Source organism: Rhineura floridana, chromosome 21 (genome assembly GCF_030035675.1).
Source record: "Rhineura floridana isolate rRhiFlo1 chromosome 21, rRhiFlo1.hap2, whole genome shotgun sequence".
Classification (NCBI taxonomy): domain Eukaryota; kingdom Metazoa; phylum Chordata; class Lepidosauria; order Squamata; family Rhineuridae; genus Rhineura; species Rhineura floridana.
The window spans coordinates 20,230,879-20,256,343 of NC_084500.1; the positions used below are offsets into that span (position 1 = coordinate 20,230,879).

At 55.7% G+C, this 25,465-nt stretch overlaps 1 protein-coding gene across 1 annotated transcript in view; it reads left to right on the top strand.

The window, feature by feature from the left end:
- The window catches only part of RTN4RL1 (reticulon 4 receptor like 1), a 56,799-nt gene extending 43,205 nt beyond the window's left edge, over nucleotides 1-13,594 (top strand). The window contains exon 2 of the mRNA XM_061604800.1: nucleotides 11,285-13,594. Coding sequence (XP_061460784.1) covers nucleotides 11,285-12,615 — 1,331 coding nt within the window. The 3' untranslated portion in view covers nucleotides 12,616-13,594. The remainder of the gene's footprint in view (nucleotides 1-11,284) is intronic.
- The last annotated feature ends 11,871 nt before the right edge of the window (nucleotides 13,595-25,465 follow it).

The following is a 25,465-nucleotide window of genomic DNA, read 5'->3' on the forward strand; positions in this document are numbered from 1 at the left end:
CCCGTAAATCAACCCCGTAGCTTGAGCCCAGTGGCGGCTGTAGGCGCCATGTCAGTGGGCAGTGAAATAAAAGAAAGCCTTTGCCTGGAGCAGCCCAAAAGCCATGATATTCAGAGGAAACTGCCTTATACAAAGTCAGACCATCCGTCCGTCTAGCTCAGTATTGCCTGCACTGACTGGCAGCAGCATCCCAGGATTTCAGGCAGGAGTCTTTTTCTCCCCAGTCCTACCTGGAGATGCCATTGGGGGTTGAACCTGAGAAGCTCTGCTTTCAAGGCAGATGCTCTGCCACTGAGCTACTGTTCCCTAAATGCGGCCACAGCTGAAAAGGCCCCTTGCCCCACTCACCACCAGCTTGATATCTGATGGGCATGCCCAGCCAAGGGACTCAGAGAATGATCTTAGCAATCAGGCAGGTTCATGTGAAAGGGTGAGGGAAGCTACGGCACAAGAGGGGGCAGATGAGCCAATCTGGAAGCCCATCAATCCAACTCACTGACTGCAAGGAACTAGAATGGCTCAGAGACATTAGTGGAGTGTGGCATCCCTGCGCAGGGAAAGCACAGCGGTCAACAATGCAGGGCAGCCCCCTGTAAACTGGGCCTGACCTCCCTAATTGTTTACCAGGATCCCTGATGGTCTTCCCCCAGGCTCCTTTCCCCAAAACTCCAGCTAGGAATTAACCAACGCCACCACTTACAACCAGCCACACCAAGCATGATGATGAGCCGTTAGAGGAGCGAAGCTGTCCAGCAGCAGGGATGTTTCATATATATCCCTCTGACTTGGAACAGGGCACTTTTCATAGTCGGTGGCCTCTTGAAACACCAGCTGCTGTGCAACTGGCAAGAAGCAGCATGCAACTTGCACAGAAACGCTCCAGCCTCATCAGCCGAAACACATTGGGTCAGGGGAGGATTCACGGAGTCAGCAGAAAAGTGGGAAGGACGGCTTTGTACGTGGGTGGCTTTTAGAGGCCGAACTATGTGTGGTGGGGCTTGGCAAGCCTACGGTTTGAGTTTGTGCTGCTTTCCCCCTGGCAGCCACAGCTGTGGCTCAGTGGTGCTCACAAGGAAGATGCTTTTCTGGCTGTTGCCCAGAAGCAGCCATGCAACGCAGGAGCCTCCTTGATGCCAAGCCAGAGCAGAGGTGTCCTAGCTCAGCAATGTCCACAGGGCTGACAGATGTTCTGCAGGGTTGCAGTCAGGGAGCCGACCCGGGGCCTTCTGCAGGCAAAGCAGGTGCTCTTCCCCTAGAAATAAAGCAAGGTCCCAGTCTTCACGGTCCTGACTTAAGTCTGTGCTGCCAGTTGGAACACAGGACACTGCCTTGTTCATAGGAGCCGGATCATTGGTCCATCTAGCTCAGTACTGTCTGCTCTGATTGGCAGCAGCTCTCCAGGTTTTGGACAGGCGACTCTCCCCGCCCTGCTTGGAGGTGCCACTGGGAACTGAACCTTTTTGAAGAGCGATCAAAGCATCAGCACGTAGAGGGCTTGTGAAATGGCTTCTCTGGAGAGGGTGGTGTTGGGAGGGATTGGCCCACCTTGGAGGCAGAGATGGGTGGCTTGAGCAACACAGGTGTGGGGAGGCCAGGTGTGGGGAGGCCAGCCCCCCTCATGCCTGCCAGATGCAGCAGGGAATCAGGGCTGCGGGAGCAGGTGCCCCTGCCTAGGGCCACGAAGGCACCCTGCTGGTTGCTGCCAGGCATGTCTCATCTTCCTGGGCCGGCTGCAGCCGCTGCTGGTGGCCCAGCCAGGAGCTGCTCTCTGAGCAGATTAGGCTGCTGGAAGCATTAATACTCTCCTTTTCCTGCACCTTCAGAGGCTGTTCCCTGATGGCCGCTCTCTACAGACAAGCGAATCGGTGCTAATTTGTTTTTGAGGAGCACACATCCGCCGACACGCAAAAGACAATCTTCCTTTCAGGGCTGGGTTTCAAGGAAGCGTGACAATGGTAATGCGACGTGAAGGAGACTGCTGGCCCTTCTCTTCCCTTTCTTAACTCCCCCCCCCCGGTCAGGAAAGATGTGGAGGGTGGGCTTTGCTCCTCGGCCCTGCACAGTGTGATCTGGCAGGCAGCCTGCTTTCCTTTTGCCCACAGCACTGGAGGCAGCTTTGCAGTATCATGCAGAGTGAAGGCTCTGGGTGCTTCTGCCCAGCAATGCCAGGGCCAGCCTGTTGCTGTTGGTCCCTAGACAGGGACCGCAGCTCCGTGGCAGAGCAGCATGCAAAAGGTCCCAGGATCCATCCCTGACAGCTCCAGGGCCCAGAAGGCCCCTTTCCTGATCAAGACCCTGGAGAGATGCTACCCTGGAGCATAGGCAAAAGTGGGGCTTATTGGACGCTCATGGACTCAGCCACTGCAAGGCAGCAGCGTCCAATAGTCTTGCTTTGACAGTTCTCAAGGAGTGTCTCTGCCACGGGACGGGGGGGGGGAGTGCCCAAGAGGGCCTGGTTAACATAAGGACATCAGAAGAGCTTCTTTTAAAGCCCTCCAAGTTGGTGGTGGTCGCTGTCCCTTGTGGGAGCGAATTCCACAGTTTAACTGCGCTGTGTGAAGTGGTTTCTTGTGTCTGTCCTGAATCTCCCACCATTCAGCTTCATTGGAGGTCCCTGAGTTCTGATGTTGCGGTTGCCAAAGGAGTTTCAGCTGGCCTCACCAGTCCTGGAGCGCTTTTGCAGGGTAGGCCGGTTCTCTTTAAGGCTGTCGAAAAAGGCAGGCTCCCTGTGCACGTGTGTCTTACTAAGGCTGCAGCCCTATGCACCCTTCCCTGGCATGCAATGGGGCTTCCCTCCGAGTCGACTTGCAAAGGAGAGCACTGCCTGTGCCTGTCAGTCACCTCCTTGACCTCTGCAAAGGTCCAAGGCACTTCTGCAGGCAGAGGGCCAAAGATTTCCTGAGAGGGCCGTTTGAGAGCACCCTGGTCTGCAAGGTGCCCCTTGGCTGGCGCCAGATGTCCAGCAGCTTGAGAGAGGAGGGAGACTTGTTTCCTCTGGAGCTGTCTCTTTTCAGTCACATCGTCCTTGAGGTTCATTGCAAGGGGGTGGGGGGATGGGGGAGGCAATGGCCCAAATTAACAGACCTCCCCCCCTCTCCGGAAGGCCAAGCGCCTGGAATGGAGGGCAATCCACCCACTGGTATTCATTTGTCTGGTTCAGGAGGAACCGCTCCGTGGGGAGGTCCTGGGCCTGGCTGCGAGGCAAGCGGAAGCTTGAGTTTCAGCCTGTACTATTGATTTCCCCTGTTATTACAGTAGGAAATTTATGGCTGGCTTTAAAACTGCAATAAGTGGCAAGCTAAGGTGGGTGGGTGGGTGGGGAGAGCTTCCAGATGACCTTGGAAACGCTTCCCTCTTCCACCAAATGCAAAAGCTTCCCCCTGCCAACTCCAGACTTCCCTCCCCAGCCTCTGTCCTGTCCTGCTGTTAGCAAGCAATGGGGGGGGGAGAGAGAAAGAGGGTCCAACCCTGTGCCCGTCTGGCATCCTGAGGCTCCTGGCGCCGTCTTAGCTGCCCAGGCGGCTCCTGTCCTCAGTGCCAAGGCGCTGCCCAGAGTCCGTCAGTGGCTAGTAGTCACACTGGCTATGTTCCCCCACCCCCCACTGTCAGAGGAAGTGTGTCTCGGACTGCCAGTTGCTGGAAGGAATCACAAAGTGGGGAGAGTTGCACTCAGGTGCTGCGCGTGGGCTTCCCACTGCGGCATCAGGCTGGCCACTGCAAGGACAGGAGGCTGGTCTAGGACCCGCCCCGTTGGCTCTCCTGATGCCCCTACGTCCATCTCCAGGTCCTGCTCAAAGGGCTGCCGGCTGACTGTAGTTGAGCTGGGTGGCATAGAGGCTAGCAGCCACTGACATAAGAACATCAGAAGAGCCTGCTGGATCAGGCCAGTGGCCCATCTAGTCCAGCATCCTGTTCTCACAGTGGCCAACCAGGTGCCTGGGGGAAGCCCGCAAGCAGGACCCGAGTGCAAGAACACTCTCCCCTCCTGAGGCTTCCGGCAACTGGTTTTCAGAAGCATGCTGCCTCTGACTAGGGTGGCAGAGCACAGCCATCATGGCTAGTAGCCATTGATAGCCCTGTCCTCCATGAATTTGTCTAATCTTCTTTTAAAGCCGTCCAAGCTGGTGGCCATTACTGCATCTTGTGGGAGCAAATTCCATAGTTTAACTATGCGCTGGGTAAAGAAGTACTTCCTTTTGTCTGTCCTGAATCTTCCAACATTCAGCTTCTTTGAATGTCCACGAGTTCTAGAATTATGAGAGAGGGAGAAGAACTTTTCTCTATCCACTTTCTCAATGCCATGCATAATTTTATACACTTCTATCATGTCTCCTCTGACCCGCCTTTTCTCTAAACTAAAAAGCCCCAAATGCTGCAACCTTTCCTCGTAAGGGAGTCGCTCCATCCCCTTGATCATTCTGGTTGCCCTCTTCTGAACCTTTTCCAACTCTATAATATCCTTTTTGAGATGAGGTGACCAGAACTGTACACAGTATTCCAAATGCGGCCGCACCATAGATTTATACAATGGCATTATGATATCGGCTGTTTTATTTTCAATACCTTTCCTAATTATCGCTAGCATGGAATTTGCCTTTTTCACAGCTGCCGCACACTGGGTCGACATTTTCATCATGCTGTCCACTACAACCCCGAGGTCTCTCTCCTGGTCGGTCACCGCCAGTTCAGACCCCATGAGCGTATATGTGAAATTAAGATTTTTTGCTCCAATATGCATAATTTTACACTTGTTTATATTGAATTGCATTTGCCATTTTTCTGCCCATTCACTCAGTTTGGAGAGGTCTTTTTGGAGCTTTTCGCAATCCCTTTTTGTTTTAACAACCCTGAACAATTTAGTGTCATCAGCAAACTTGGCCACTTCACTGCTCACTCCTAATTCTAGGTCATTAATGAACAAGTTGAAAAGTACAGGTCCCAATACCGATCCTTGAGGGACTCCACTTTCTACAGCCCTCCATTGGGAGAACTGTCCGTTGATTCCTACTCTCTGCTTTCTGCTTCTTAACCAATTCCTTATCCACAAGAGGACCTCTCCTCTGATTCCATGACTGCTAAGCTTCCTCAGAAGCCTTTGGTGAGGTACCTTGTCAAATGCTTTTTGAAAGTCTAAGTACACTATGTCCACTGGATCACCTCTATCTATATGCTTGTTGACACTCTCAAAGAATTCTAATAGGTTACTGAGACAGGACTTTCCCTTGCAGAAGCCATGCTGGCTCTGCTTCAGCAAGGCTTGTTCTTCTATGTGCTTAGTTAATCTAGCTTTAATAATACTTTCTACCAGTTTTCCAGGGACAGAAGTTAAGCTAACTGGCCTGTAATTTCCGGGATCCCCTCTGGATCCCTTTTTGAAGATTAGTGTTACATTTGCCACTTTCCAGTCCTCAGGCATGGAGGAGGACCCAAGGGACAAGTTACATATTTTAGTTAGCAGATCAGCAATTTCACATTTGAGTTCTTTGAGAACTCTCGGGAGGATGCCATCCGGGCCCGGTGATTTGTCAGTTTTTATATTGTCCATTAAGCTTAGAACTTCCTCTCTCACTATTTGTCTTAGTTCCTCAGAATCCCTTCCTGCAAATGTTAGTTCAGGTTCAGGGATCTGCCCTATATGACTCACCAGGCAGCCACACCCTCCTCAGGGGAGCGGCTCTCTTCAGGCAAAAAAGGGTTCCCCACCCCTTGCTGTCCATTTTCCACATTGGGGAAGGACAGGTGGTTCCCCTGCATGCCTCCTACGCCCCCACAAACCCACAGCCAACTTTCTCTTGGAAAGGGAATGCTCAGATTCCAAGGCCATTGAGTCTAATAGCCTTGGAATCTGAGCATTCCCTTTCCAAGAGAAAGTTGGCTGTGGGTTTGTGGGGGCGTAGGAGGCATGTAGGGGAACCACCTGTTCATTAACAATTGGCAAAAGGGGCTCCCCCCCGCCCCACACTAAACAGTCCTGATGCTGGCTTCCCCCTTCCCAGGCCAATGGGGCAAGAGGCCGGTGGCCCCTGAAGCCCACCCTTCTTTGCCTTTAAGGTCATAACTGCTATTAAGCCACAGCTTGCCTAAGCAAATTATGCGAAGACAAAATTATCTCTCATGATTTTTATGTTCCAAAACTGCCGGGGCGACTACTGGGGGATTGGCAACAGCTGTCACTCTCTCAGAAACTATAATTCCAAACAGCTGGGATCTGTCAGTTATTTATGACGCGGCTCGCTAAGAGTGATGCGGGGAGGTTGCGCTGGCTCTGCATCAGCGGCAGGCCACGTGCTGGAGCCCCCAAACACTACTAGCCACTACCGCAGGCAGCTTCTGGTAGGGAGGCAGGGGGGTCCTCTTCTCCCAAAGAGGCAGCAGGTACTGCTGGGGGGGGGTGGGGAACGGAGGGACACATGCTGGGAAGTGGAGTTGTGGAGGGCGGCACCTGGGAGCTTTAGCTCAGCCCCAGCAATGTGCTCTGGAAGCCTCAGGCACGCAGGGCTCTTCCTGCGGCTAAAGAAACTGTAATGCATTCATTCATCACAGAGTTTTCCCTAATCTGTATCAGTTAGAATCTGCCCAGGTTCACATCTGGCTGAATTCCTGACAGTATTTCTGAAGCAAGAAGCCTCTGTTCTTTGCTTGTAGATCATGTGTGCTTGTGCCACAGCGCGTGCGTGTGATCTTAGCAGGAGAGGCGTCCCCTCCTGGGTGCCAGAGAACCAGGAAGGCCTCTTTTAGGATAGCACTGGCTACCTGCAGTTCTTAGAGCCACTGGTGTGGAAAAAAGCATATGTGCGCAATTGCATATATAACAATAAAAATGCAGCCTGATTAATTAGAGGCACATTTTTAGTTGATTTAAAAAAGCCAATTAACCTAACTGATTAATTCATGAAACACCGCAGCCCTGCTTACTCAAGGCCTAGAAAGAGCGGCTGCCCAGTGGGAGAGTGCTGGTGTCCTGCTTGCATCAGTTTGAGACCCTGAACAGCCACCCCTGCCTGTCAGTGCAGACAATACTGGTCTAAATAGTCTATTTAGGGCCTGACTCAGTACAAGGCAGCTTCCTAAGTCTGTTGTGGGGCAGTTGTTCAAAGCCCCCAGACCCACCTAGATGGCTGGCTGTGCTGGGGGCTGTGCTGGCACTCTGCCTAGCCCCATGTGGCTTTGCCACTCTCTCCAGACCAGCCTGTTGTGTTGGGGCTCTGCCCAGCCCGGCGTGGCAGCAGCAACCGAGGCTGTGCAGTAAACAATGCCGCCTGGCCTCTGGGGGGCGGAGGGCCCGTGGAGACCAGCGCGAGATGCTTGCCGTGTGCTTGTCAGGGAGGAGGGAGGCAGGAGCCCAGTCTCCAAGGCCTGGTGCCCAGCGGGTCTTGCAGCCAAGTGATGCGCAAGTACGACTGGTAGTAGCAACTGGGAGGGGGGAGCCACGCCATCCCTGCGATGCATGTCAAGGCTCCCCGTCTCAGAAGAGGATGCCTTGCTCCTGAGTCTTGCTTGGCTCCTGCACTGCTCCAGCTTGTTACGCAGGGTGCCTTTTGCGCACATGCAGACACACACACACCAGCCCTCTGCTGCTGCCCATCCCCCCCCCCCGTGCCTCCTTCCCAGTGTCCTGGAAGCGGGGGTGCTCCTCTGCTCCTCACGGCCAGGAAGGAGAGCAAGCCAAGGCAGACCACTCTCCTGAGCACGTCCTCGCAGTAACCTAATAACAAGGAAGGCGCTCCTGGCAGCGAGGCTGTAGGCTGGACAGAGCCGGAGATAAATTATTTCAAGCATCCATTAAGCAATGCCTAATTAGCACCCAATTAGCATAGTCATGTGGGGCGTAATTCGGACAGGCCTGTGAGGCCGCCCTGAGCAAGAAGGGAAAGCCTGTGTGTGTGAGAGAGAGAGATGGGAAGGGGAGGTACCGCTATCCAAGGAATCAGGGCCTTGGGCTGGGAAGGGGGCATTTGTGCATGGGGGTCGGGGACGGGAAGAGAGGCAACACTGGCTGAAGCCCCACAGCATGGAGGCCAGAGTGCAGTGGCGTAGCGCAGTGCAGGCTCTGCAAATGCACCTGGGCGCAAGTGCCCTTGAAGACAGGAGGGCCTCCTTCCAAGTAAATGTGCACAGGGCCACTGGCGGAGGGGACTCCGGCCCCTGCTTTGCATGCAGAAGGTCCCCCGTTCTACCCTCAGCACCTCCAGTTTAAAAGGTTCAGGTAGCAGGTGAAAAGATTCACTTCTGCCTGAGATTTTGGGGAAGCTGCTGCCACCCAGAGTATGCAATATTCGCCTAGATGGACAGAGTCTTAACTTGGCATAAGGCAGCTCTCCGTGACCCACTGGCATCTCCAGGTACGTCTGAAAGAGCCGCTGCCGGTCAGTGCAGGCATTGCTGAGCCAGATGGACCAATGTTCTGACCTGCTACAAGGCAGTTTCATCTGCTCAAGGCCCCTTTCACCCCTGACTAGGCCTCCATCGCCTCCTCCCAACCGCAGCAGCAGCTGCCAACTGCTGCCCAGGGCACTTGACTGTTGCTTGGCTCCAGTGTAAGAAATCCTGCACGGTGCACAGGGACGGAGGCTGCTCATTGCCAGGATACATCATTCCCCAGAGCCCTCATGCACCTCTGATGGCCAACTCATAATTAGCACCAAGCACAGCAGAGAAACAAGTAATGGATGACACAGAACTCAGTGTCTTGAGGAACTCGGCTTGCTTTTAACAATTAGTTTAAGGCGAGATTCTAGCCCTCATGGTGGCAACAACAAAAATGAAGGGTGGAGAAGCCAGGAGGAGGTTGTTTCTGGCCATAGCAGAATCAATTATGTAAAATAAATAAACACAGCAATGTGCATCGTCAGCCTACTTTGCATAACTTGCTCTGGATTTGCTGCTCTTCCTGGCAGAGAATGTGGATCTTGTAAGCACAGCGGCATATGCGCAGCCCTGGGCTGAGGGAGGTGGCAGGCAGAGGAGAAGCGTAACGGGGCAAGGATCCTGGTGGAGAAGGCAGGCCCACAGGGGGAGGTTTCATGTGCCCAACTTGCCTCTTACCTGCCATGAGGCAAGAGGTCCTGTTGCAGATCCATGCGCAGGGCTGAAGGGCTTGTAACCCACCACACATACTAAGCGCGGCTTTCTGTGCTTGCTTGCACCAGAACTGGGAATTGCTGATGCAGAAGGACAATTCCTCCCCCCCCTTTTATCTTCAGGCTCAAAGTGTAACTGAGAACTGTGGTGGATGGTGGGAAGGACTGCCTCCCTGGTAAGGAAACTGAGGCCTATCCAAGTAGGTGCAGCAACAAAGAAATGCCAAGTGACACAGCATAGTTGGGTATGTGTGTCTTTTAAGGTATAGATCCCCCACCCCTTCCAGCGTGCTTCTCACTAGAGTCGAACCCAATGAGATGGAATCCCAGTCTGCACCGCTCATGACCCTTCCCGATGCAAATCCAGAATGCGCAGCAGCAACAATGGGCCTACTTTACAGAGTTGTTGAGAAGATATTTATTTATTTGTATATAAAAATATTTATATAAAGTATCGGGGCAGTGTACAGCAAAATTTACAAGGAGCATAAAATGCCATAAAAATAATACCAAGGATGCCTTTATCAGTCCAAGAGCTATGCCCATGAATCATATTTTACCATTTGTAAAACACTTACTTTTTCAAAACACTTTGCATGCATTGTTGGCCCTCCAGGTGTTGCTGAACTTCAACTCCCATCAGCCCCAGCAAGCACAGCTGACAGCCAGAGAGGATGATGGGAGTTGTAATTCGGCAGCATCTAGAGGGCCAAAGGGGGTTCCCCACATCCGCTTCAATGTGCTGAAAACCTATATGGGGCAGAGATGGAGGGTCCTCCACTTTTACCATCATGATCACCACCCTTCTTTGGCCCTTGTTCAGGACTGACTGGCAAATGCCAGAGATGTCGCTGGAACAGAAACAAATAAGGAGTTTTTGAGGTGCTACAACCAGCCTCAGGTTATGACCAAGAGTGACTCTGAAGCTGGGATCCCCCCTCCTGCCACCCCCCTCCCCTCCCGCCCAACACACTTTTGGGCTTGAAGCTGCTTTTAAGTACCAGGGGGTGAATTTGGCATGAGCAGAGATGCAGGACTTGGAGCAGCATCTGAGGGCCAGGGTCTTTGGTCCCAATGCAGATATAGGGCTAATCCCTTGGGCATAACTTTAATCAGCAGGATTCACTGCCAGCAGGGACCTGTTGATGCCTCTTCTTCAACACACCCACTTCTTGGACAAACAAGAGGTGCCGGACGGATGTCAGAAGCAGCCCAGTGCACACTCTCTCTCTCTCACTCCTCAGCTCCTCCTGAACACCCCTCAGTGGCAGCCCCAGGAACTTTTTGGGAAGGCTTTATCTGACAGTCTTTATATATATATATAAAAATAAATAATAAAACCCAAGTGGCAATTAGAACAGCACTCCAGCATCTTTAGTAGTCAGATGCTATAGCAACCTCAGTGCCACTTGGCAAAGGGCAGGGCATTAATATTTCAGAGCATAAATAATAGATAAAGGCGGGGGGGGGCTTCTGTCCTTGATCCCGTTTCTCTGGCAATATTCGGGAATATAATGCCTGGGAGACAGGCTGAAGTGGGAGCTGCAGCGTGTGGGCATCATGGCAGAAGGGAAGAGCGCCCACTGGGAGGGTTGGCATGTGTTGGGCAGCCTGGTGACGGGGCAGGCATGTGCCATGGAGGAGGGGGAGGAGAAAGGGGTCATGAAGCTGGGCTGGCGGGGGCTACTTGCTGCTGCCAGCCCTACTGCTGAGCCAAAGTGATGCAAAGAGAGACAGGAGACACTTCTTCACCCCACATTCCCACAGGATGTGGGGATGGCCACTAGCTTTTGAAAAGAAATTGATTACAAATTGACAAAATTGTTCTGATGGCTAAATGGAACCTCCAAATTCAGAGTCAGTCTACCTTCAAATACTGGTTGCAGGGGAACAGAAGGAGGGGGAGAGAGTGTGCTGTTATTGTGTCCTGTCCCTGTGGGAGGAAACTGTCTGGCCACAGTAGGAGACTAGATGGACCCCACGGCATGATCCAGCTGCAGGGCTGTTGTAATGGGGTAACTCATGGGGACAATGGCCCACCTCCAGCTTGGGCAGGCAGGGGCAGAGGGGAGGGAGGCCAAAGAAAGGCAGACCAGAGGCCCTTGTGGGGACACGTGGGGCAGAGCCAATGGCAGGAACTGCTTCTCTGCCGCGCATGGATCTGCCCACTTGCAGAGCCCCCCTCATCTCTCTCTGTCTTGCAGGGGGATGCCTGGAGTTCTTCCTCGTGCTCCTTGGGCTGGAGATCCACTCCTCCAGTGGCTGCCCTGTGGACTGCGTCTGCTACCCATCTCCCATGACCGTCAGCTGCCAGTCCCACAACTTCCTGGCCATCCCAGAGGGGATCCCAGAGGACAGCGAGCGGATCTTCCTCCAGAACAACCAGATCTCGCTGGTGCTGAGGGGCCACTTCAGCCCTTCCACGGTCACTCTCTGGCTCTACTCCAACAACATCACCTTCGTCGACCCCAACGCTTTCAAGGGCTTTGCCCACCTGGAGGAGCTTGACCTCGGAGACAACCACAACCTGCGGGAGCTGGCGGCTGAGACCTTCCAGGGGCTGGTCCGGCTCCACGCCTTGCACCTCTACAAGTGTGGGCTCAGCTCCTTGCCCAGAGGGATATTCAGCGGCCTGCACAACCTGCAGTACCTCTACCTGCAGGACAACCACATCGACTACCTTCATGAAGACCTCTTCGTTGACCTCGTCAACCTCAGCCACCTTTTCCTGCATGGCAACAAGCTCTGGAGCCTCCACCAGAACACCTTCCGGGGACTCGTCAACCTGGACCGCTTGCTCATCCACCAGAACCAGCTCCAGAGCATACACCGGCGGGCTTTCCATGACCTCCGGCGACTCACCTTGCTTTTCCTTTTCAACAACAGCCTCTCTGAGCTGCAGGGAGAATCCCTGGCCTACCTGGAGGCGCTGGAGTACCTCCGCCTGAATGGGAATCCTTGGAACTGTGACTGCCGGGCCCAGTCTCTTTGGGAATGGCTGCGCCGGTTCCGGGGTTCCAGCTCCAGCGTCATTTGTGAGTTCCCAGAGAAATTCCACGGCACAGACCTGAAAGAACTCAACGCCGAGAGCTTCCATGGTTGCACCGGCTCGGAATCCCTCCACCAGATCACCGGGCCCAGGTTCCCCCCCTCGGCTGACAGGGCGCCCCCCAGAGACCATCCACCACTCCACTCCTCCAGGGAGAAGGGGAAAGCGAGGGCAGGGGAGCATGGGGCCCAACCCGGACAGCGCCCAGGCTACAGGAAGAACTGCACCAAGAGCCGGAACAGGACCATCAAGGCTCCATCCCTGGGGCCCTGGAAGAACACTGAGATGCAAGACTACGAGCACAAGTCCAACTTCGGCCTGCTGCCTAAGCAGAAGGGCAAGTGCCAGCGGACACTCATGCCGCCCCCCAGCGGGGTCCAGCAGGCGGCAGGGGGCGGCACGTGGAGCACAGGGGCGAGGGCCGTGGGGGCTGCCCAGGCTGCTCTAATAGCCGGGATGCTGGCCTTGGTGGTGATTATCCGCTGACAGTGGGTTGCCCAGAGCCATGCGGAACCACGAACACGACTGGTCTCTAGAGCCCCAGCATTACTAGTTTTACTCCTTCTTTTTCTCTGCGTCAAGGGTTTGGCCCTGTCCAGGTCCCTGTCCATGGCCGGCGAGGAGGGTTATAAGACGCGGACCGTGTGGGGTGCGCGCGCTGTGCTGCGTGACCACAGGATGAGATTACAAGCAATACCCCACACGCTCACCACAAGCAGCCCCAATGGAGCACCCTCAAAAAAGGGATTTTCCCCTCCCCTCCCTTAATAAAAGGGACTGAAGCTAATCCTTGGATAGTGTCGACTGCAAAGAGGCTGTAAAATCCCTGTAAAACCCTGTTAATTTGAGAGGGAGATAAAGAGGGAGACCCTCCCCGCACCTGGGATTACACAAAAGGAACCACACCGCTGCTGTCAGGACATCACCAACCAGGCCTCCATGAATGGGGTCGGGGACACGGGTCCAGCACTGGTGGCCACGGTGGCTGTGGGGCACCTTTCAGCTTCCTTGTGGCTCCGAGCCAAAGCAGGCTGGAAGTCTCTTGGAAGACAGTATCCAGGTTCCTGAATTGCCTCAGGATTCTTTCATACCTTAGCAGGGCAGGGCTGGACTGCTGGGATGGGAGTTGCCGGATAGGATGACCAGAGGAAAGATGGGCAACGGCAGGCAGACTAGAGGTGGAAACTTTTAACAATCTTTAAAACAAAGGTGCATTTTTTTCTTTTTCTTTTTTGCAACGTCTGTGTTCACATCTAAAATAAAACCAATACACAGGTTTTCCCCACCCTTTGGTTACCCTGATGTGATGTCCTATGATGTTTATAAACTGCAACGCAGAGAAAACAAGCAAAAGGGACAGATCCCCAGACCGGACCCAAAGGACCCGTACTGATGCATTTACAGCAAGAGGAAGAAAGGAAGAGTATTTTGGGTGGGTGGCTGCGAGGACTTGGCGCCCGCTTGGAAAGGGCTTGGGGGGGAGGGGGGAAACCGTGTGTGTGGGAACCACGAGGGATCAACGTCCTTGGAAACTTAAGAGCACAGCACTTTGGCTGGTTTTATCTATCTGTATGCAATGTGTGTGAGGGAGAGAGCGAGAGAGCCAAGTGGACCAGCCTGCAATCTACCCGTACAAGCACAATTCTCAGCCTGCCTGAGAGGGAGAGGGAGAGCGGAGAGGGGTCTAGTTTAGGGTGTCCAGAACCCATCAGTATAGTCCATATCCTGGAGGTGGGGAGGGAGGAGTGTGGGCGGAGGACACCGCAGGCTGTCCTGAACAGTGTTAGCCCGGCAAGGCCCTTTTCGTAGCTGGCCTGAGGGTCTTGCTGGTGTCCTGGGGAAGGGGTCTTCAAAAAAGGGCAGGGACCGGGGTGGGAGGGGGATGTGGAGGAGAGCTAAGAATGGTCATGTCTGGGACCATTTGTCCATGGCTTTACAAAAGAGCGAGAGAGAGAGGAAATAAAAGCAGAGCCACCTATTTTCTTTCAAAAGGTTGGGTGGGGGCTAAGCAGTGCAGGAACTATAGGGAGATGAGGTGGGGGGAGGTGGGGGGCACCCACCTGAGGGGACATCCACCCTCCCAACCATTCATGCCCCCCACCCATTAGCTCCTCTTCTTGCCAGCCTACAGGAGGGGCCATATGGGGGGGCAGATTATGTGGGGAGCTTGTGGGGTTCATTAACACCCCCTCCTTCCTTCCCAGCCTTTTCCTGCTATCATTGGTGCTTGGCGGGGGCAATGGCCACATTCTGTTCCAAGCCAGGCCGCCGCTGGGGAGGACCAGGCCCCAACTGAGTGGGGCAACCCAGCGGGGTGGAATAAAGAAACCCTGTGAAAACAAGGACCTGCGGCTGCGTTTCTCTTCCTCCTCTGCGTGTCCCGCGGCAGCCGCTCTGGGAAGGACGAAGCCGCTGCAAGGATGCACTGACTCACCAGGCCTCCTTTGGGCAAGGAGGAGAGGTCTGGGGCCTCCGGAGAGGCAGCTGAGCCGCTTAAGAGAACAGGTTGGGTTTTAAAATCTGAGAGGAGGGTGGGATGGGGAGGGTCCTGTTCAGTGCTGCAGCCCCCAGGAGTGGGAAATACAGAGTATTGCACGCGCATGTCCAAACAGCAGAACGAGCTCAGCCCCTCGTGGCGGGGGGGGGGGCGGGCAGCTGAATGACACATAACAAAAGTACAGTTTGAACGCCAGCAATGTGACCTTAAATGCAACCTCACAAACAGCCACTCAGAGGATGCTGGGGGAGGGGGGATTGCCTGCAGCCAATGCTGGAAGGCGCCAAAGCACCCCCTCTGTCTGCCACAGAGGAAGAAGCCATGTTGGCCGAGGGAACCACACCTGGGAAGTTACAAAGGGGGCATAAGAGCAGGTGAAGCTGATCCACCCTGAGACAGACCCTTGGTCCTCCTAGCTCAGTACTGCCCACACTGGCTGGCAGCAGCTCTCCATGCCTGCAGGCAGGGGGCATTCCCAGCTCTGCCTGGAGACGCCAGGGGTTGGACGAGGGACCTTCTGCAAACAAAAGCATGTGCCCAATCCCCAAACTATGGCACCTCCCTAGGAACACAGGCAGCGGCCTCACACCAGGCCAGACCCTTGGCTCCAACTAACGCTGTGTGGCCCATATGGGCTCCCCAGGGATTCAGGCAGAGTCTCTCCCAGCCCTGCCTGGCAATGCCGTCGGAGATTGAACCAGGGGCCGTTGGCATGCAAGTCAGGTGCTCTGCCACTGAGCTAGGGCGTCTCCCATATGCAGAGGCCCGCGGGATAGTTCTGGCATGGAAACCGGCTCCAGGGAGTGGCAGGGCTGTGTTGCTCCTCAAGGCCACTGGCCACAACCTGAATCTGGGCACAAGCCAAGGGGCAATCCAAAGGGCCCTGTGTCACAGGGCCCTGCAGCCAGAGTGGCAGTTGCCAAGGGTTCCACTCCCTGCCTAGTCAGCCTTGAGCACCGGAAGTGACCTTAGGCCGAGTCAGACCAGAGATCCATCCAGCTCGGCACTGCCTGGCACTGCCTCTCTGGGGTTTCTGGCAGGGAACCTCTCCTGGCCCTACCTGGAGATGCTGTCGGGGATTGAACCAGGGACCTTGTGCAGCAACGCAGAGGCTCTGCCACCAAGCTACAATTTAGGCTGTAGCAATGGCCGGCTTTAATCTTAAGATGACTTAAGATCAGGCAGTTGTGGAAGAGGACAGGCCAGTCAGTGGCTATTTACCATGACAGCTAAATGGAACCTCCATGCCCAAAGGTAGTCTACTGAGCACCAGAGGGCAAACAACGGGTAGGGCTGTTGCCTTCATGCCCTGGTGGTTGCCCAGGGGCCACATGCTAGTGGCAGGCGGGGCCAGAAGCAACAGTGGGCAGAGCAATGAATGTAAATTTTGCCTTTGTACAGTAGGCTAGTTTTTACACACCCGTGTCAGTGCTGCATCCAGGCAAGGGAGATGCAAGGAAGGGGAAAAGCAGGATCAGTGAGGGATGTGGCCCGGGGGGAAGGGCAGATAGCAGAGTTCTGGAGGGCCGCATTTGGCCCTCAGCCCTGAGGACCCCCACCCTCGGACTGGACGGGGTGCATCCCTTGACCAGACCCGTTTTTGATGTTCTTGGGCTGATCTGGGCATTTGATGGCTGTGAGCTCTTGCCCCAGGACAAAGACCCTTTGGAATCAGCCCTACCCCTGGAGGGGAGCCCAGGCTGCCGGAGGCCCTTGCCTGGCTGTAGCCTCCCTGCAGTTGCTCCATGGGGTGGAGCATCGGTTGTTACAAGAGTCTTGTCAGATAGTTAAGGCAGGAGATTCCCTTCCGCCCCAGCAAGACCCTTAAGAGACTACTCATCCTTCTGTAAGTTGCTACTTTACACCAGCCTCTGCCAACCTGGTGCCCGGGGGCGATGGGAACTGTAGTTGGAAACACCTGGAGGGCAGCAGGTTGACGAAGGCTGCCTTACCCATTCTCAACAGCTGACAGGAAGGCTGCCCAAGAGGATGCAAAGGCAGAAAATACTGGGGACAGTCAGTGGCCCAGTGCTTTGAGGCAGGGGTGGGGAAGCATGGCCTGCCGGCTGTTCTTGGACCCCCAACTCCCACACCACTCCCTCCCCATGGGAGTTGTAGCCCAAGGTTACCTTCAGGAATGTTATGTAAATTTGTACATGCAGAGACCGTCAGCTGTCTGAGCTGTGTATGTGCCAGTGTGTGCATTTGCCTAAGTGGCAGGCTTTTACCCTGCACTGAGATCACTGAGACTTAAAACTTAAGTGTGGTGTAGTGGTTAAGGTGCTGGACTATGACCTGGGGGACCAGGGTTCGAATCCCCACACAGCCATGAAGCTCACTGGGTGACCTTGGGCCAGTCACTGCCTCTCAGCCTCAGAAGAAGGCAATGGGAAACCCCCTCTGAATACCGCTTGCCATGAAAACCCTCTTCATGGGGTCGCCATAAGTCGGGATCGACTTGAAGGCAGTCCAGCTCTCTCAAAATAAGAAAAGCTCCTTTATAGAAATGCACAATATATAGGAAAGGCATACCTCGTTCTAATTAGCTAAGCTGGAGGTGGCAAGGCCCAGACTTGGGGGTTGCTCTCCTGGCTCAGGAGGGAGAGAACAGAGACAAAGGCGTCTCCTCTCTCCAGGGACAGTCAAAGAAGACGACAAAGGAAGGCGGGGCAGGTCAGCTTCCCTGAGCATGTCAGTTTACAAGGAAGGAAGTTAGTCAGAGCACAGCACAGGTGGGCAAGTCTAGCCATCTGGAGGACCCGCACTCTATCTTCCCTTTGGAACACAAACAAAAGAATGATGGGGAGTTGCTCTTGCCCCACTTCCAACAAGGCAGGCCACTGGCTCCTAGTGAGGGGGATGCCAGGAGAGGCTCAATGCACTGATCCCAAAAGAAGAGGCAGGAATGCAGTCCAAGTCTATGCACGTTTACTCATGACTAGGTCCTACTGAGCAGAGCAGGGTTTACTCCTAGGTAGGTGTGCATGGGCTGCAGCCAAAGAGGGTGCAGATACAAAGCGTGGAAGGTGTTGACTTCCACAAGGCTACTCCTGGCCGGGGGGGGGGGGGGGCGGGTCACGACTATTCTTCCCAGCCCGCCCCGGACTCGTTTTCCCAAGGCCGCCTGGCTGGAGCGGAGCTGCGAGACGTGCCCAGCCACGCAATCCCCGTCTCGACGGCAGTCGGGGCTGGGGGAGAGAAGAGGGCTGGGCAGGAATGGACCGGAAACCTCTCAGCGCCCCTCTCCAGGCGGAGCTCGCTCTGCTGCTGCGAGGCCGCTATTTCTTCTGCGCAATGGCTCCCCCAGTCCATCCCACCCCCTTTCAAACTTCTTTACCCAAACGGCTTTGATTCCCAGCAGTTCTCGCCGCTTGCCCCTCCCCGGCCCAGGGCTGTTTGCATCTGGGACTTTTGGGCGGGACGGGGCTGATGTGGCTGCTGGACGCGCCTCCCCCGGTGGCTCCTGGAAGCGCCTCTTTGCTCCACCGGCCCCGGTCTCTGGAGACTCGCCTTCGCTGGGCATTAAGGCGAGCACCAGCAGCTTTGCTCAGCATAAAGCGCGCATCTGAAGCGTTTTCTAGACCGTGCGGAGAAGGCCAGGGCGGGGAACAGGCCGGCTCGGGAGGAAAGGAAGCCCCCGCGGGCCGTAGTCGCGGCCCGCGCGTCCGTTTCTTGATAAGAAGCATCCTCGCTGGGAGACCCAACGCGGCAACCACACAACATAGCAGACCCCCAGGCGAGCAGGGGCTCTTCCCAGCTCTCTGTCCCCGAGGGCACCGTCAACACTCCCGCCCGCACAAAGTCCCGCCAGCCGCTGTTCTGGCATTTCTCACTCCCCCCCTTTTCTCGGGCTTCGAGCTGGCAAACACAGCTGCCTTATCCTAGCGCAGACTTTTTGTCCATTTAGGTCAGTGTTGCCTGCTCTGACTGGCAGAAGGTCTCGAGCATCTCAGCCAGAGAAGGGTCTTCCCCCATCTCCTGCTTCCTGATCCTTTAACCGGGGAGCGCTGCGGAGGACTGAAGCTTCTCCCCTCTTCCCTTTTTCCTTTCGTGTTATGTCTTTTTAGCGTGCAAGTCTGGGGGGGCTGCACTATTTGGACTGACTTGCGAGCTGTTCCGGGAACCTTCCTGACTAAACAGCAAGGGGAGGACAATTGCTGGGGGCTCCAACGGGACGCGCAACGGGCCTCCCACTGCTCCTGGGGTGCCTCCAGAGTCCTGCCGCAATCGCTGGAGAAGGGCTCGCCGGCTCTCCTGCAAACCGCCGCGGGAGAAGAGGCGACTGTGGGCGCGCGTGGCGAGGCCAGGACCCGGCCTGGGGTCCGGCTGCGCAGCCTTGCCGGCCTTTCCTGGGAGGGAGGGAATTAGCCGCCAGCCGGGTCTTCCCGCTTGGCCCGCGGAGGCCAAGATGCGCCCGAGGAGGCAGGCCGAGCGAGGCCCTGAGCTGCTGGCGGGACAAGCGACGCTTGAAGGCCCGCGCGCCGTCTTCGAGCGGGCCCCCGTTCGCTAGAACAGCAGCAAGTAACCCCCGGAGCCGATTAGAGGCCTGAATAGCTTGCCCCCGCCCACGTGATGACCCCCGGTTACTCGAAGGAAAGGCGCTTGTATTTATAATCTCCAGTCAAGGCATCCTAAGCGACCCTTTAAAACGCCCCGTTGAACTTCGGCTCCACCCAACTCAGCCGAGGTAGGACCCCCAGCGCCTCTCAGCCTGACTTATCTGCTGCCCCCCCACCGGGCTCCTTCCGCAGGGATGTAAACCTAAATCCATCATTCGGCCCTTCCCCTCGGACCACGTTGGCCCCACAGCCTAGTGGGAGCGGGGAGTCCAGCAGGAGCTGGAGGGCTCGCCTTGGCCATACGTAACCCTCTACCCCTCCCCACAACACCGCTGTCCTCCCAAGAACCCTGCGCGGTAGGTGAGGCTGCGGAGGGCGGCTCAAGGACATCCGTTGCCTCTCGGCTTCGCGGGATTTGAGCTGGCGTCCGCCAAGCGCTGCAGCGATGGCTCCCAAGGCGTTGTGGACCTGCCTTCCCATGATCCCTGCCCTTTGGCAAGAACGCTTCCTCCGCTCGCCCCACGGGCGCCGCTTTGGCCTGCACTTGCCCCCAACGGGTCTTCTCGGCCCGCGGCTCCCTCGGGAGAAGTAGCGCGCCGCTAGCAAGGCGCAGCGACCGCGCAGTGATCATGTGGCTGACGCGTGCTCTTGGCGAGGCAGCCGCGGAGCGAGTGCGCAAGCGGCGGGCCGGGCCGGCGAGTGACCTACTTTCCCGCCTGTTGGGCGGGGCAGGAGTCAGGCAACCAAGCGAAGGGCCGGCCGCGGAGCCCGTCTTCGAGGGGCCACCTCGGACTCGGTTCAGTGGAGCAAGCCCCTTCCAAGCGGAGGTGGGGGAGCTCTTTGGCGCGAGGTCATCGGGTGCCTCTCCCGGGCAGACCGCTCGGCCAAGCGGGGCCCCTCCCCTCCTTCACAAAGAGCAAGGCGGGTCTTTCCTAGGCTGACCTCCCCCCGGGCCGGAGGCCCTACGTGTCGGACGGCGCACAACGCACGCGCGCCCTGCCTAGTCCTCCCGGAGGCTGGCAAATGAACGCCCGCAGAGAGAGGGGCGAGCCGTGGGCAGCACCCGCGGGCCCCCCCTTTAGGGCGGGGCAGGGAGCAGAGCGTGCCGGAGCTCGAGGAGGAGGAGAGGCTGGTCCTCCAAGTGCCTCGCCCCGCGGACCACGGCAGGCTCCTCCCCAGGAGTAGCGCTCCACCAGAGCTCGCCCGGGCCCCGAGGGAGGCTGAGCGTGGCCAACCTGCAGATAAACAGCCCTTGGCTGCTTCCGCCTTAACGCTGCTCCAAGCGGGGAGGCGAAAGGCGGCGCCCCTCCTTCCTCCGTTGGCGAGGCTGAGCGCACTCCGGCCAGTAACGAGGTCAGGAGTGTCGGGTCTGGTGCTTTCCGGGCAGCGCCAGCAGGCGACAGTTTTGCCCATTGCGCGCTGCGATTCTGAGCGGCTGCATCCAGCCGCGCCTTCTCGGCGGAAACTGCTTCTCTCACACACACACCCCGCGCCACAGCGGCCGGATAAAGCCCGTTGCAGGCGCGCGATTTTCGTTACTCGGAAAGTCACACTGGGGGAGCGCCTGGGAGTGTCCCCTCCCACGCAGCTTGCAGAGGGGAAGGGGAGAAGTGTGTGTGTGTAAAAAAAGTGGGGAGTCTTTTGCCTCCTGAATGGGGCGGGACATTCAGGCCAAGGAAGGCCGCGAAACTGGGGGGGGAGCTCCGGTGGAGAGTCAGATCAAGGGGAGGCGTGGCCGGCTGCCCCCACGCCAAAGGCGGTGGGGGACTCCATGCCCCCTCCTCCCTCGCTCCTGCTCCGTTCAGGGCCGTGTTCAAAGTCAACAAAGGAACTTTTTCGGTATGCAGCCCAGCAGCGAACAGCTGCCCCCGGCGCCCGCAGGGGACGAATACACGGAGCGGGGCGAGCCCGGCCGCTCGCGGTTCCCGCGAGGTAACGGTTCAAGGGCTTTGAGGAGCGGCTGGTGAGAGGGCCGCGAGCCGGAGCCGTGAGCGGGCGAGCCATAGGCGCACGCATGAAAGGCTCCTGGCCGGGCCGCTCGGCGCCTCCGGGCGCGCAGCGCAGGCAACCCCGGCAGCCTCTCCGCCCCCGCCGCCATTCCCCCTGCTCAGCAGCCGACGCACGTTTTCCTCGGCATTTGAGGGGCGCTCGCTCCCTGGTGCGCGTGGCCAGCAAGGCCGCGTGGTGAGGGGCGAGACCCGAAAGACAGCCAGGCTGGCCTTCCCTGGCGACTTTCGTAAGGCAAGCAGCAGCAAGTCCCGGCTGAGACCAGACGGGCCAGGCTCCTCTTCCACGCGCTGGGACCGGGCGCGGTGGGCAGGTCTGGCTGGGAGGAGCAAACGCGGCCTGCGCCCCACGGGCAAGGAGGAAAAGCCACGAGGTCCGGGGGGGGGCTTTCAAGGCCGGCTTGGCACTTGCGAGGAGCCGGCGAGAGCGGCGCCACCGGCCTTAGCCACAGGCCTGGGGTTTTAGGGTGGTCCAGCAGGCTCGCAGGTGTCTACAACCCCAAGGCAGGCCTGAAAAATTAGGGGGGAGGCTTTGCTGACGCCCCGTCTCCCCCCCCATAAACCAAAGCCCCCGTTGCTTCGCTTGCCACTACAAAAGCGTCGCGTCTGGCCGTGAGAGCAGAAACGGGAAGCGCGTAGCCCTTCAGGAGGGTTGGATCCCAACGCCCTGGTGGGGACTGGAGGGCCACCAGTTGCTCCTCTCTGGCCCACAGGAAGGCCGAGGCATCGCAACGTGCAAGCGTGGCAGAGAGAAACCTCCCCACTGGTTGTGGGACTCGGGAGGGTCTCTTAATTAGTTCCTCATTTCCTACCTGGTTTTTTTGAGGGGTGGGGGTGGGTTTACTGAACCCCACCCTCCATTGGGAAAGAGAAAAAGCTCTCTATCCGCCCCCCGGAATGAACACGGTGCCCCCCGAGACAGATGGTATTTACAAATCGTTACGGAGACCGAAGTCTCAAGAGTCGTAGGAAAAACGCAGTTAGTTCAGTAGTTATGGCAACTGGGATGGAACGGGAAAGGTGTTGGGGGGGGCTAGTTCCCCCCCCCCCCAAGTCCAGGAGCAAGTTTACAGTGAAGTTGCGCCTTCATTAGCCGAGCAGGCCATAAATGCAGCTTATCCCCAACTATTTTAGCATTCCGGCCTGGCGGTGCCTGCACGGCCTTAGTCCGCTAATGAGAAAATATACCTGCCAAAACCTTTCCGTTAAAATATCCCAGCCACTATTTCCCTAATACAATTTATCAATTTGTTTTCACGTTGTATTATGCAATTTGTTTGGGTGGCATCCCATTAAAATGACAAATAGCCTCAGAGGGGGAGGGGAAAACCGACCAACCAACATCCCAAAACGAAACTGTGAGATTAAACGCATTGCGATGTGTGACGTAACAGCCGGGAAGAAGGAAAGGTGACAACTGGTGTGTGCGGCGAAGCCAAGCGCGCGCGAGGGGCGGGAGCTGCGTTGGGGTCTTCCTGCATTAACAGGGACCCTGCAAGGGGGCGATGCAGAGACAGCTGACTTCAGAAGAAATAAAATTGCCATTAAACTTTGCTATAAGATTACATCAAAGCGGCGCCTGGGTTTTCATCTGAGCAGCGGAGAAGAGCTGCTATACTTGGGGTTTGTGCCTTGGGGCTGCCTCTGCGCGCCAAAGCGGACAGTGTGCATAATGAACAATTTTTATTCTATCAGGATCGCTGTAGAGATAGTGTTCCCACTCAGTGGTCTCCGGCAGTAAAGAGGCACGGAGGGAGACGCATCTTTGGGGAGCGGTTTCTTATCCTTACAGCACCACCTGCTGGCCACTGAGGAAACTCCAGCGGGGGCGGGCGGAGGGCCACGCCGGAGCAAGGGGAGGCAAAGCTGCAAAGGCGAATTCAAGGAATTTTTGAAAAAAAGGCAAAAACGAACAAACAGGCAGACAGGAAAGAGAATGTCTAGCACGAGTTAATATCACGTCTTTGCAGCAGGGGAGGTTGAAAAAACAACCCACGTTTGAGTTAGTGACTTTAGCAAACCATGGCTGGCCACCTGAAGCGTGCCTGAGAGTGACTCCGGGCACTGGAGCTAGAGAAGCAGGAGGCGGCTTTGTCCTTGTGTGTTTTAGTTTGGGCACGGGCCAGAGCAGTGGGAGAGCATCTGCCAGCAGCGCATCAGTGGCTACCAAACCCCAACGGCTGTGCCCCACGAGGCAGCGTGCTTCAGAGTACCAGATGCTGGAAGCCACAGGAGGGAGAGTCCCTTTGGGGCACCTGACTGGCCACTGCAAGGGCTGGGTGCTGGCCGAGGTTGGCCGTGGGCTGTCCTTGCATCTTTATGCTTTGCAGGAGGTCCCTTGTGGCATCTCCAGGTAGCACTGGGAAAGGAAAACTCTCTGCCCAAAGGTGGGAGAGCCCCTGCCAGTCAGTGCAGGCCCATTGTCCAAGGCAGCCTGTTAGGTTTCTACCTCACTCTCAGTCCAGCCAGAGCCCTTGGCAGTTTACACAACACATAAACACACCTCATAAAAGACGAACAATACAATAAAATTTAAAACCCCATTAAAACATTATACAAGGCTGCTTCAGCAACTCCACAGCATTCCAGTGTCCAGCTGAAGTCAGACAAGCCCCCTCCCTCCCTCCCTCTTTAACTTCTAGTGCCTACTGAAGACTTTATTATGCCAGCAGGCATTTTAATTGAATTCTGATTTTTTAGTTTTTAAAAAACCCTTATTTTTAATTTTCATCGTCCTGAATTTCTTCCATGCCGCTTAAGAGACAATTGTAATTCAGCAGAATGTAAATGGTCAAAATAAATGAATACAGGCAGCCTGTGCAGCGGCCTGCCTTCAAGGGTAGTCCTAGGAGTCAGGTCCCCACCACTTTCCAGCAGTGCATTGCTGTCGCCTGCTCACCAGCTGACCAGAGAGGCCACACCCTGCCTACTACAGGCAGGCTTTTGGGGTGGGTTAGGTTTTATTATTATTGTAGAAATTTTTAATGTTTTAATGTATTTGTATGTTTTTATTTTGTACGTTGCCCAGAGTGGCTGGACAGCCAGCCAGATGGGCGTCTAATAAATTTAATAAATAAAATTAATTTAATAAATAAATACTAGGGCAGGGCCTAGAGACTGCAGTGCGCCAAAGGAGTGACACTGTCTCATACTTCAGGGCAGGACCTGTGACACCCTTGCCCCCAAAGGACAGGCATTTTCTGACTACATTCACTGGTGTAAGTGCTGGGATGAATCTTGAATTTGGTGGTATTGCAGGGGGTGAAAGAAGAGAAGGAAACTCCAAGATTCCTAGGCTGTCTCAGTGTCCTTTGATCTCCGTGCTAACCTTTTGGCCGATTAGACTGACACTCTCGGGTTACTGATCTCATTTCCAGTTCCTCCTCCTTTGTCTTACTTTGGAAGAGGAGACATATTTCTGTCTCTCTCTCCAGCAGCATGAGGGCAAAGAGCAAGCCAGGGTCTTTGCATCTCCAACTTAGTGAGAACTGGGAACCCTTTCCCCCCCACCCCAAGTATTTCCTATAATAAGCAGGCTTTATTATTTTCTTGAGCCAAGAGTCTGAGCATGACTGTATGCAGGGAAAGATGTGTTGCTTCAGGTAAAGATTCACACACGCACAGCTCAGCTCCTGGTGCTATAAGCCACTCCTGTCTAAGCTTTACAATGACTTTTTTCACTGGAGACATCACATTATACAGCCCCCTCCAACAAAGCAAGGAAGCAAAGACAAGCCTAGAAGAGTTCTACTGGAGGGAAGACAGACAAAGTTGAATGGCAAGGCACTGGATGACGGCTGGTTACAATTCTCCATGCTTTGGGCTGAATGTGTGAACACACATAAATCCAGAGACAACCCAGCTTTCAAAGCAGACTGGAAAGGGGACCAGGAGGTCAGCCAAGCCCAGAATCTCAGCCAACTAAGTTTTAGAAGCGAGTCAGGCCACAGACAGAATGGCTTGGAGAGGCAGAGACCATAATTTGGAGACATTCCCAGATGGACAGGACAAGAAAGAGGTCTTCAGTATGTAGTCAAAAACCACAGAACAGAGCCCCCCTTGTACGCCCTCATGTGCAGGCTGCCGCCCTCCTCACAGGCCGCGAGGACCCTGCGCAAGCCGGATGAACACTACGCCCAGCACAGGCAGGTGAGTTAGAAGGACGTTCACCACTCCTCCAGGCTCTTTTCAGCCAAGGTGCTTCCTGCTCTCTCGGCCAGGCTGGAGCATCAAAGCGCTTAGCAGAAGGCGGGAAAGGGCCTGGGAGAGAAAAA